General features: G+C 34.8%; 2 protein-coding genes across 2 annotated transcripts; one reads left to right on the plus strand and one right to left on the minus strand.

Moving 5' to 3' along the window:
- Window positions 1–907: 907 nt before the first annotated feature.
- On the plus strand, window positions 908–1,429 carry LOC113380707. The gene has a single exon (XM_026619845.1). It carries the CDS (start codon window positions 908–910, stop codon window positions 1,427–1,429), a length of 522 nt encoding a protein of 173 aa, XP_026475630.1.
- Window positions 1,430–11,396: 9,967 nt separating this feature from the next.
- Window positions 11,397–12,017, minus strand: LOC113380708. Its single transcript, XM_026619846.1, has one exon. The coding sequence runs from the start codon at window positions 12,015–12,017 to the stop codon at window positions 11,397–11,399; it is 621 nt and encodes a 206-aa protein (XP_026475631.1).
- Between the last annotated feature and the right edge of the window lie 488 nt (window positions 12,018–12,505).

The following is a 12,505-nucleotide window of genomic DNA, read 5'->3' on the forward strand; positions in this document are numbered from 1 at the left end:
TTTCAGAGAATTGCTAGCGGTATATCTTGCTGTGCAGCACTTCAGGCACATCCTTGAAGCACATCAATGCACACACTGGTCACAAACCATTACTTTTGCATTCACCCAACGCCATGAAAAACTTCCGCCAGTTCAAATAAGCCATCTAAATTTTATTTCACAGTTTACAACAGACATAAAGTACATCGGAGGCCAGAAAAATATCATAGCTGATACACTGTCACGAGTCGAAGCCATTACAAAAGATAATTTACTTAATTTCGAAATCCTAGCACAACACCAGAAAGATGATGCAGAACTTAAACGCCTTTTGATGCAAGACACCAAACTACAATTAGAAGAAACTCCAGTACCAGGCACACACATAAAGTTGTTTTGCGCACGGCGAAGGCTCAGCCACGACCACGACCGGCACCGCTGCGGAGAGTAATATTTAACTCATTACATGGTTTGAGTCACCCTGGGATACGAGCAACTTTGCGTCTTATTACTGCACGGTACATATGGCCATCTATACAGAAAAACTGTCACGATTGGGCTAAAGCTTGTCAAGATTGTCAAAAGTCAAAAATAACACGACATGCACACGCACCTCACCTAGAACATTTCCCTTGCCAACAGCAAAATTTGCACATGTACACATCGATATAATTGGTCGTTTACCTCCTGTTAACTCTTATAAATATTGTCTGACAGCCATTGATCGATTTACCAAATGGCCAGAAGTATACCCACTACAAGGAATATCTGCAGAAGAAATAGCGGTTGGATTTTTATCATGCTGGATATCCCGCTTTGGAGCTCCAATCAAAATAACGACGGATCGAGGTACTCAATTTGAATCATCTATCATCCAAGTTCCAACGGACTAATAGAACGCTTCCATCGACAACTCAAAGCTGCGATAATGTGTTACAAAGACAACACATGGTTGGAAGCACTTCCGCTAATTCTAGGCATTCGAAACGCTTACAAACCTGATGTCAAGACATCAGCAGCTGAAATGGTGTATGGTGAACCACTCCGCCTTCCTGGAGAAAATTTTGAATTACATAAAAATTCTCAAAATTTAAGACATCCGACTGATCTACTCTCGAGACTTCGACAACACGTAGCGCATCTTCAACCAAGTAAATATAGTAATCACACAAACAACAAACCATTTATTTTTCAGGACCTACAAACATGCACGCATATTTTCCTCCGCGACGATACTATCAGGAAGTCACTCCAACAACCATATCAAGGTTCATACGAAGTTCTTAAGAAAGATGATAAAACAGTAAACATACTAACACAGAAAGGCAATACACGGGTGTCCATCGATCGCATCAAATCAGCCTACATCATAGCAGATCCAGTAGACCAAACAATCATCACCAACTACTTCACACGATCAGGCCGAAAAGTTCATTTTCGCCTATCATGACCTCCAGTCTCCGCGGAAAACTCATGTGGAATTCATCTATATAAGAGGTTTGACAACTGATAGAGTCACCAGTTATGCCTCAACTTCAATTGTGTCACCGCTTGTGGGACCCGCCTATGTTGCACCAGATGGCACCACGATATACCTTTTAGATATCACCACTCCTTGTAGCTGAGGGTATTTAACGCATAGCGCAACACGGACTAATCCTCTTTCATCTCAACCATTCAAACCATTTGTTTATGTAAGTGTTCGACGCTTCTGGTATCGTTGCTCCGATTGCAGAAACGCAGGTCAACTTCAAGGAGTCAACAACTACTGACCTGGGACCACGGACAGTAGCCAGCCAGAAGAAAAAAATAATAAATTATAATTTCAATGTAAATATATCTAATATAACAATGTAATAATATCTAATATAATAAATAATATTATATTATAATATTTGAGTTATTCAAGTCGAAATATATGTGGAAGATACCCACACTTCTAATATATAAGACCACAATTAAACCTGTGTAGACGTATGGAATTCAACTGTGGGGATGTTGTAGTAAATCAAATGTGGGACTTATTCAACGATTACAATCTAAAACACTACGGGCGATTACTAATGCCCCGTGGTTTGTCAGCAACAAAATCATACATGATGACCTCAACATCCCTTTCGTAGTGGATGTCATCAATGATACTGTAGTACTGGACATCATGCTAAAATTCTCGATCATCCTAATGCAACTTTGGCTCACATGCTTGATAATCCGCCTATAAGAAGACTACGCAAGAAGCAGTAGTATTGAGTATTTTCTAAAAGCAAATTTTCAAAAATCAATAATTTTTATAATTGAACCAGTTTCCGTAGGACTTTAATGATTTAGTATGTTTATTAAGGTCAAGTACTCTATCGTTATACCTAGTAAATGGTCTAATTTTACTTTTAACAAACGTCAAAATAAACTACTTAATTTCTCAAACTTTGATGAATTTTTAAAATTAAACTACTTGTCGTAAGGACATAATATTTCAATAAGTTGTATAAGACCATGATATATATCATAAAAAAAGTTTCATAAAAATCGGCTCAAATTTTTTCTCAACAACGACTTACAAGAAACCGGCTCGGTAGATTTTCACCTAAAACTAATCAGAATCATTCCCAACTAATATCTTTCGAACAGTTTTTGATTTTTTAAAATCGATTCAGTAGTATGAGCTTAAATGTGGACCAAAAATTCAACATTTTTTCCAAATTTCAAAGGAACGGCTCGGCCGATCGTCGCACACAACTGAAAAGCGATAATTCTCATTGGGACACATCAAATGGGTTTTAAATTTCTGAAATCGGTTAAGGCGTTTTTAAGCAAACGTCGATAAAAGGTCTAATTTTGACAAATATCAAAACAACGATAAACGCTAGTCCTCATCGCGATACATCGAATGGTTTTTAAATTCACACACACACACACACGCAAATTCTTTTGCAAATTTGGTCTCGTTCGATTCAGAATGGCTTGAAACGTCGAGAAAACATAAAATTAGCGAATCGGATTTATTGATGAAAACATAAACTTCTCCTTCATTAATAATTCTTTGGGCTACTTCGGCTGCTACTCTTGTGTAGCAGCCGAAGAGTACACATCGATTAAATAACAAATATTATTGTGAACGGGCGGCCGGCCGACCGATCCGAATTCTAATACCTGCGTTTCTGCAATCGGAGCAACGATACCAGAAGCGTCGAACACTTACATAAACAAATTAAACGTAGATATGGAAGTCTGTGATATAGTGAGTGAAAATTCAAGTAAAAAGATCGCTAATGAGAATAAATTAAAGAAAAAAAGTTTAAGTTGTAAAAGTGGTGGATATCAAATTAGAGAGATCGGTAAAGGCGACAAGAAAGCTAATGGCAGTATAACTAAAGCAAGTAGAAGAGAAAAAGGATTATCAAAACAAACCAACAGTGAAACAAACAAGAAGGTGGTGAGTGTAAGCGAAGAAATAATTGAAACAAATATTGAATCGAATAAAAATGATAATAAAGCAGTTAATGATATTAATGAAAATGAAGTTACAGTCTCAGATGAAGTGAATAAATTAAATAAAATTAGGATTCTGAACAATATAAATCGATTTGAAGATATTGACTCAATATAAATCGAATCAATAGATAAAAATATAGGTCGTCTACACTCTATGGCGTTAGGAAACACAATGCATAATTCAGGTTCACACTTTAAAACACATTTGTTTGAAGTTTCAGTTGCGGGGAAAAACAAAGTGAAATTGCCATTTAAAAATGCTAATACTGCAAATAATATACTAGATGAAAGGATTTTGAAAAAAAAAAATCTCAAAGCATATATCCCGAAATATTTACTTACCAGACAAGGTATAATATTTGACGTGTTTGCTGAATTATCAGAAGAAGAAATTCTGGACGCGATTGAATCCGAAATACCTGTCTTTGAAGTCTTATGTATGAAAGCAAAAAATACTGACGCAATGGAGGTTAAATCACAATGTGTTAAAATAACGTTTGAAGATACAGTGTTACCTAACAAAGTGGCAATCCATTCAGTTAAATGCGGTCAGACCATTTATTCAAAAGATTGTTCAATGTTATAGATGCTGCAGATTTGATAATATAAAGGAACAGTGTAAAGGAGATCAAAGATGCATGAAATGTTCCGGCCAACATAATGTAGTTGAATGTAATGAGCAAAAAGTGGAATGTGCATTATGCAGAGGAAGCCACCCTGCAAATAACAAAGAGTGACCGGAATTAATAAAGAATAAACTAATAAAAGAAATGATGGCATGGCAAAATATAGCCTTCCATGAAGCAAAAAACGCTTTATACCAAAATAAATATGCTAGAGTAGTGAGAACAGAGTATGCTAGTACTGACTGGGATAGAGATTTTCCAGTTTTTCACACAGAACAGAGTTGTAATGCGGGCAAATCAGATAACAATTTGGACAAAAATAGATTCGAAATATTATCAGATTTAGAGGAAGTAGGGGAAACTGAGTATACTAATACTATACAGTTCAATAAACCAAAAAGGTTTAACCACAAATCTTCAAACAAAATTAGGTCGATTCCAAAATTTCCATCGAAAAATAATATTGAAAATGAACGAGTAACAACTAAAAAACATAGCACCGAACCCAAATATAACCCAAGTAAACGCTTGAAAACAAACACTGAACATGAACAGGAAGAAGATAGTAGTAATATCATTGGTAATTAAGATAGTAGTAATATCATTGGTAATCAAGATAGTTCCATCGATTTACTCGAAGATTTTATAGATAACATTAAACAGATTTATATGCCGAACAATACTGAAGACTATAAAATATTAGTTGAGATATTAAAAAGGATGGAGAGGTCACAACTTAGACTTGATAAAGATGATAGTGATTTATGAATCTGGTAAACCGTAAATATGAGTGTCATTACCTTATACAATATTGAGTATTATGCTTGTAGTATTCTTTGATTGGTATGTTACTTAGCATAGTGTTTAAAAAATCAATAAACGATTTTATATTCAGATATATCCTTATGATCAAAATTTTTCAAATTAACATTAGATCACTATATTCAAGGAAGTTGCAATTGGAGGTCTATATGTAAGCCAATCAAATTGATATTGTAATTTTATCTGAAACATGGATGAAAAAGGAATATAAATATGATTTATCCGGATACTCTATAACACATACCAATAGAGACGATGGATTCGGAGGTGTAGCTTTATATATTTGCCGTAGACTACGTTCCGAAACCATAAATACCGAGATATACAGCAACACAAAAATTCAAGTTTGTGGGGCCAAAATCATAGTCAATAATGGTACTGTGTTTAATATTTTTGCGATTTACTGTGCTCCAGGACACAGAACAAATCTTACCTATTGGACTACATTATTCGGAAACATATCGCCGCCTTTTCTAATTGCAGGTGATTTCAATGTGCATCATACGAGTTTTGGCAGCATTCATAATAATCATGATGGAATAATTTTAAGCAAAGCCATTAACTCAGAGAGATTATGTGTTCAGAATGACGGATCGCCTACGTTATTGAGAAGAAATGACAGAAATCCTTCTGCGGTAGATTTATCTATATACCCATCAGTGATGCTCAGTGCGGAACGGCACGTCACAGATGAAACTTTGGGATCGGACCACCTTAGTACATCAGTTCGGATTGGACTGAGTAAGATAAATATGAATAACAGTACTATTAGAAACAGGCATATTTGGAAGATCAAAAATGCTCACTGGAAGAAATATGAGCAAGTGACAGATAAGTTATTGTCAGAATTGATATTTGATAAAGATCCATCGGCTACGTACGGTAAGTTTGTTAAATGCATAAATCAGGCGGTTTTGTTAGCAATTCCCATATCAAGACCTTACTTCAGTAAAAAAGATAGATATTTGTCAACGCCTTGGTGGGATGAAGAGTGTGAGAAATTCAATAAGATGAAGTTAGAAGCTAATAGAAAATACAGAAGGCCTCCAGTTTAGGCTATATACATCAAATATAAAAGAATTTTAGCGAAATGTCGTATAACGTTCAAAAAGAAAAAACGGGACAAGTGGATTGAATTTTGTAATTCTTTTACAAGATCAACTTCATCTAAATACATTTGGGACAAAGTAAAAGCTTTGAAAAATAGAGTCGTGCAAATAAAATCCTTTTCCTTAACAATATTAAATTAACAATAATAAATTAACACTTTATTCAGAATGAGGTAATTATTCAAATCGCACAAGAAATGAATGTACTGGAAGGTCCTTTCGCAATGCAGGAGCTTCTTTTGCCACTAAACACAAATTTGAACACTACACCGGGTGCGGACAATATTCACTATCCAATGTTGAGTAAATTATCCAGTTTTGGCAAGAATATGTTACTACGGGTTCTTAGTGAAGTTTGGACCACCGAAACAGGAAAAAAATAATTACAATTCCAATTCTTAAACCAGGCAAAGATCCTTCAAGAGCAGAATCATATCGTCCTATATCGTTGTCCTCATGTTTAGCGAAAAAATACGAACGACTGATCAAAAGAAGATTGGAATGGTGGGCGGAAAGCAACAAGATATTCCCGAGTTGTATGTTAGGCTTTCGTAATAATTAGGGCACGATTGACGTTATCACATCCTTAGTGTATGAAATCAAAATTAATTTAGCAAAAAATAGTCTTCTGATTACTGCAAACGTGGACTTAGTTAATGCCTATAACTGCGTTCAAATACCTATATTAATGAAGATTCTGTCTGATATCAAGATGCCAAGAAGATTTATTCTCCATATAGACCACCTCATATCAGACCGCACGATTAATCTCAGGTGTAACAATATACAAATCGGATCTGGAAGTCAAAATTATGCTGTACGCGGACGATATTATACTTCTACATAAGGCTCATACTTTGAATGAGGCCATTGAAAAATGAATAAAACAATAGAACTCTTCCATAATTGGTGCATATCGTTAGGGTTTTTAATGTCAGAAAATAAAAGTACAATAAGCCTCTTTACAAGACATAGGAAGTCTATAAATCCAGACTATAATATCAGCATAAACAATTATGTTCTGAAGGTTGAACCTACAATTAGATGTCTCGGGCTATTCATTGATGATAAATTAAAGTGGAAACCACACATCGATTATCTAGTTTCTAAATGTGAAGAAGCACTGAATATTCTCAGGTTTCTGAATCACATAAATTATGGTGCTGATATTAAGATTTCTCTTAGAATATACAAGCAATTAATACTATCTAAGTTGGATTACGGTAGTTTCATATATGGCGATGCATCCAAAAGTGTACTTAGCAAACTAGACACAATCCAAAACTAAGCTTTGAGGTCTTGTTTGGGGGTCATGCTTTCCACGCCTATCAATGCATTATATGTTGAAGCTAACAACGTAGTATTAGAGAATGTGAATCAGACCAATAATGAACTGAACAGCCCATACTGGAGAAATTGGAAGAGGCCTGTACCAGTAATTGCGTATCGTGAAGTGGTAGAAAAATGTAATCTCTTACAAACTTGGGCAGCAACCTCAAGATTTCATTTCAAGTACAATGTTACTTCTTCTAATCTGAAAAATATAATTCAAATCGATTTCGCCAATGCGCACTATAGCGGAGATACCAATAAATGTAGGATGGAGGTCGAAGGAAGTATACATGAAACATTTAAAGAGTATGATATATTTTATACAGATGGTTCGAAGAATTCAGATAGTGTTGGTGCGTGCTTTTACCATCAGGGGACAAATTCCTTCACAAAATATAGACTAGATAAAGATGCGTCAATATATACAGCGAAAATGTACGCTATTAATAGGTACGTAAAATATATTGATGAACATAATGTGAAGAAATCGGTCATAATCAGCGATAGCAGGTCTGCTCTTGAGGGCATGTTGTCGTTGGGAAAGGACCCGTCATTATTAACGATAGATACACTAAATGTCATACATGCGATATTATAAAAAAATGCGAGCTACGCATTATATGGGTAAGAAGCCATATTGGGATAGCTGGCAACAAAGCGGCGGTTAACAGTGCCAAAGATGCCATGAATACAGGGATTGTTGCTGTGGATGGAATATCATATAGAGACATAACTAGCTGTAAGTGGAATTCTGTCTTAAGGCAATTAGGGCATCGTGCCTTAAGGCAAATTGCTGGAACTTCCCGTACCAAAAATTATTTTTTTAAAAACGATTAACATTTTTGAAAAAATTTTACTTAAAAAAAATAGATTTTTGAGAAACTATAAATTTGACAAAAAATTACTTTTTTTGAAAAAAAAAATTTTTTTATTTGAAAAAAAAAAATTTTTTTTGAGAAAAAACATTTTTTTTTAAAACGAAAATTTTTTAAAAAAAAAATGTTTTCTTCATTTTGACATATTTTGGAAATTCTGAACTTTTTTTCAAAGCAAGTGCGATTGCTTGAACTGCATAGAGACGAAATGTCAAAGCTCGCAAGTGCCGCGCCGCCGTCTAACGCATAAGCAATGGTACGGAACCCATAGAAATGTAAAAAAAAATTATACTTATTGTTAAAATCTCTATAAAATATCTGATAATTTGATGTGCATACGTCAAATGATCATTTTTAACCGCCGAATGGCATTTTTTTTTACTTTTTTCATTATATCTCCGAAACCGCTAGACCTGCCTTCATGAAAATTTGATCAATTTTACATCTTGTCAATACAAGTAAAATGTTTTTTGAATTATTCAAATCGGACGCTCTGTTCTCTTAAAAACGGAGGTACCATTTTTGGCACTTTTTGCCCCGTATCTTTGGAACGGCTAGACCTGCCTTCGCCAAAAACTAATCAGCACGTCTCCTTATCAATACAAATCGAATGTTTTTTGAATTATTCAAATCGGTTGATCCGTGTTCCCGAAATCGTCGACGAAAATTTGTATCCGCACATACATACACACACGTACATACATACATACATACATACATACATACATACATACATACATACACACATACACACATACATCCATTTTTTCTAAGGTATGCCAAAATGTTCAGAAATCTCTAAAACGTAAAGATATATAAAAATTTTCATTTTCGATTTTTTTGCGATTACTATAACTTGCCCTACGGGAAGTTAAAAAGATTTAACAGAGCAAACATACGGAACATTTGGCAATTGGATTTTCAGTTATCTATAAGAATTAAAGGTAGATTTTATGGTATGATACAAGGAAAAATTCCAGCCAAACCATGGTATGACGGATTTACGGAGTGTCGGCCGTTTTACGCTACACTATGTAGATGAAGACTTAATCATTCATACGCTCCGTTCCATCTAAGCAGAATTGAGATCGATATCGATCCTAGTTGCTATTGCTTGGGTGAAGCGACTAGGGCGGATGCAGAGCACATCATCATGGAGTATGAGCGTTGGGAAAAGGGCAAAAACTATGGGAGGAAATAATAAAACAAAAAATCTCCCTTCAAATTAATTTTATAACAATGTTGACAGATATAAGATTATATGGTGCTCTGTATACTTATATCAAATGAAATATACATAAGTCAACGATATATACGTAAGACAAGACTTTAAGATATAGTGTAGATATGATGTAATAAAGTATAAATGTTTAAATAAGATTAACTCATGTATATGGCTAATATACTAGTTTATAAAACCAATAAATCGTAAATAATAATAAAAAAAAACAATCCATGCAAACAATGAAGAAATGACCAATGAAAATATTAGTGCGCAGTCAAGTAATACCGAAATAAATGATCAGAATGATAAAATGTTGCATGACTTTCACGAGTTAGATAACGTAATGCAATTTGATGATTGTGGTGAGGACTTAAGTAAAATAACAAAAGATAATGACAAAGAAAGCGAAATGATGCCCGACAATTACGAACAGTATAAACTACGATATGACAGTTGCGTAAAGGACCATATATAATATACGTAGAATATCTTATAATAATAACATAGGACGCCTGCATCCTATCACACTTGGAATAAAAATTCATGATGCATGGCCAAATTTGAAAACAAATCTGGAAGAAATTAGAGTAATTGGCAAAAACAAAGTGAAATTGATTTTAAGTAATGGTATGACAGCTAACAGATTATTAGATGATGATTTTTTCAAATGGAATAATCTAAGAGCGTAGATCCCCAAATATTTAACGGTGCGGACCGGAATCATTTTTGACGTTGATAGCGAATTACCTGAGAAAGAAACTTTAGATTTCATCGAATCCGAGTATCCGATAGTGGGAGTAAAATGTATAAGATCAAAAAAAGAAAATCATAAGACATACAAATCACAATGTGTTAAACTTACTTTTAAAGGGACAAAATTGCCAGAAAAAGTAGCGATCCACTCTGTTAAATGCCCAGTAACCCCATTTGTGAAAAAAGTAATCCAATGCCACAAATGTTGGAGATTCGGACACGTTCGTGATCAGGGTCGTGGAGAGGTTAGATGTCCAAAATGCGCAGAAAAACACGCCTTACAAGAATGCATAAAGACAGATGATTTAAGATGCTGCTTGTTTTAAGATGCCGATACACTGTAGAGTTTTGGGCTAGAGTCGCTCTAGCTAGAGCACTAATAGAGCGCTCTATGTAGAGTCCCATAGTGTACACAGCTACTAGAGCTCTCTAGCGAAAGTCACTCTACGCTCTCCGTAGACAATCTCGCTACACAAATGATATTCAGTGTACACAGGGGTCTCTGCACAACTTCCACGCTCTAGCTATTAACTCTAGCATTATTCAAATTGTTGGATATTTTTTTGTACTATACGTACAGTTTTTTGTGTTTTGCTTTGCTAGGTTATGTATGATAGGTTAGGTTATTTATCTATGTGTTTATTTGTGTTCCCAAGAAAAGTTTTTTTTTTTTATTTTGGAAAATGGAAGCATTATGTGATGAAGAACAGTGCGAAAAGTTTGTTTGGGAGAGAAATAAAGTGTTTCAATTAATTGAAATGGTAGAGGATCGTCCAGAATTGTGGAATGTCAGGTTGAAGGAGTATAGGAATTGAAACCTGAAATATAAGTACTTGGAAACAATAGCAATGTCTTTAAATTTGGGTGTTAAAACAGTAAAAGACAAAATTCATAATTTGAGATGCCAGTTAAGTGAGCATTTGATTAAAGTTCAAAAGTGGTCAGGGTGCAGATGAAAGGTATAAACCGAAGTGGGAGTTTTTTGAGGCTGTCAAGTTTATGAATATCCAGATAAATTCAACAGAGGATTCAATTGTCAGTGTTGGCAGTGCCCCTGATGTTATTATTACAGATGTGCTGGGAAGTAAATAAAGTAAATTCATATTGTGATTTAAAATTTTTATTGTAGGATACATTTGACAAAATCATATAACAAAAATCATATGACAAAATAAGATAAAAATTAATAAATAAAAAAATCAAGCATATTTATATTGCCACCGTAGTTCACCTGCTCTGGACATAAAGTACGTTTTAACATTTTCGCGTACTTGCTAAGCTGTGCAAGTTGGATTTCTCGCGCCTGCTTGTTGTAATGGATAAAATGAATTTTGTGAAAGTGGCTCTCGCCAACATCTTCAGAAACATATCTGGTCGACTTTTTTTCAATTAAATAATTACGTAGCACACAAGCAGCTTGAACAAGCTTTATTACTTTTTGAGGACATAGTTCGACTGGCTTTCTAAGAAAACGAAAACGCATAGAAAGCAAACCAAATGCATTTTCTACAACGCGACGTGCTCGAGAAAGTCTATAACTAAAAAGACGATTTTCAACAGGTTGGTCTCTAAAAGGGAATGGTTTCATAATGTAGGTTTTTAATGGAAAAGCGTCATCGGCAACAATGACATATGGCACCGGAATTGACTGGCCACGTAATGGCTTTGCTTCGGGTATATTCAAAGAGTTGTTTTCCAAACATGCCGATAGTGAACAATTCGCATATACAACCCCGTCTGACACTCTCCCATTACATCCTACTTCTATATACAAAAATTTGTAATCAGCATTCACAAGAGCCATTAATACAATACTCTGTGTCTCCTTGTATTTATAATATAGACTTCCTGAATCTTCTAGTGCCTTCTTTACCACATGTTTTCCATCAATAGCTCCTATGCAATTTGGGTAGTTCCAAGTAACATCAAATCGTTGGCTTCATTTTCCCACTCCTCTGATGTACAAGGAATCTGTAAAAAAAAGAACAAATCATTTAATTTTAATTTGTTATTTTATTTTTTTTAGGACCATCATGATGAGGAGATAAAAGATAATTCTGGGCCTGGGCAGACTTCTGTTACAAAACCTCATGAAAAAGGGCACCCGATTCAGTTAAAAAGGATGATGAGTTGCTGAATGAAACTTTAACTTGTTTACGAGCTCCGAAAGATCAATTGGACGTATTTGAAGTGTGTTACTGCAGAGTTGAGAGGAATACGCTCTGAAGATATCCGAAAAAAAAAGAAAACTCAAGATTCAGAAATCTATTTTAGACGCAAATGAGGAAGACG

Source organism: Ctenocephalides felis, unplaced genomic scaffold, assembly GCF_003426905.1.
Source record: "Ctenocephalides felis isolate EL2017-DRISC unplaced genomic scaffold, ASM342690v1 CF-g0.4_SCAFFOLD_02327, whole genome shotgun sequence".
Classification (NCBI taxonomy): Eukaryota; Metazoa; Arthropoda; class Insecta; order Siphonaptera; family Pulicidae; genus Ctenocephalides; species Ctenocephalides felis.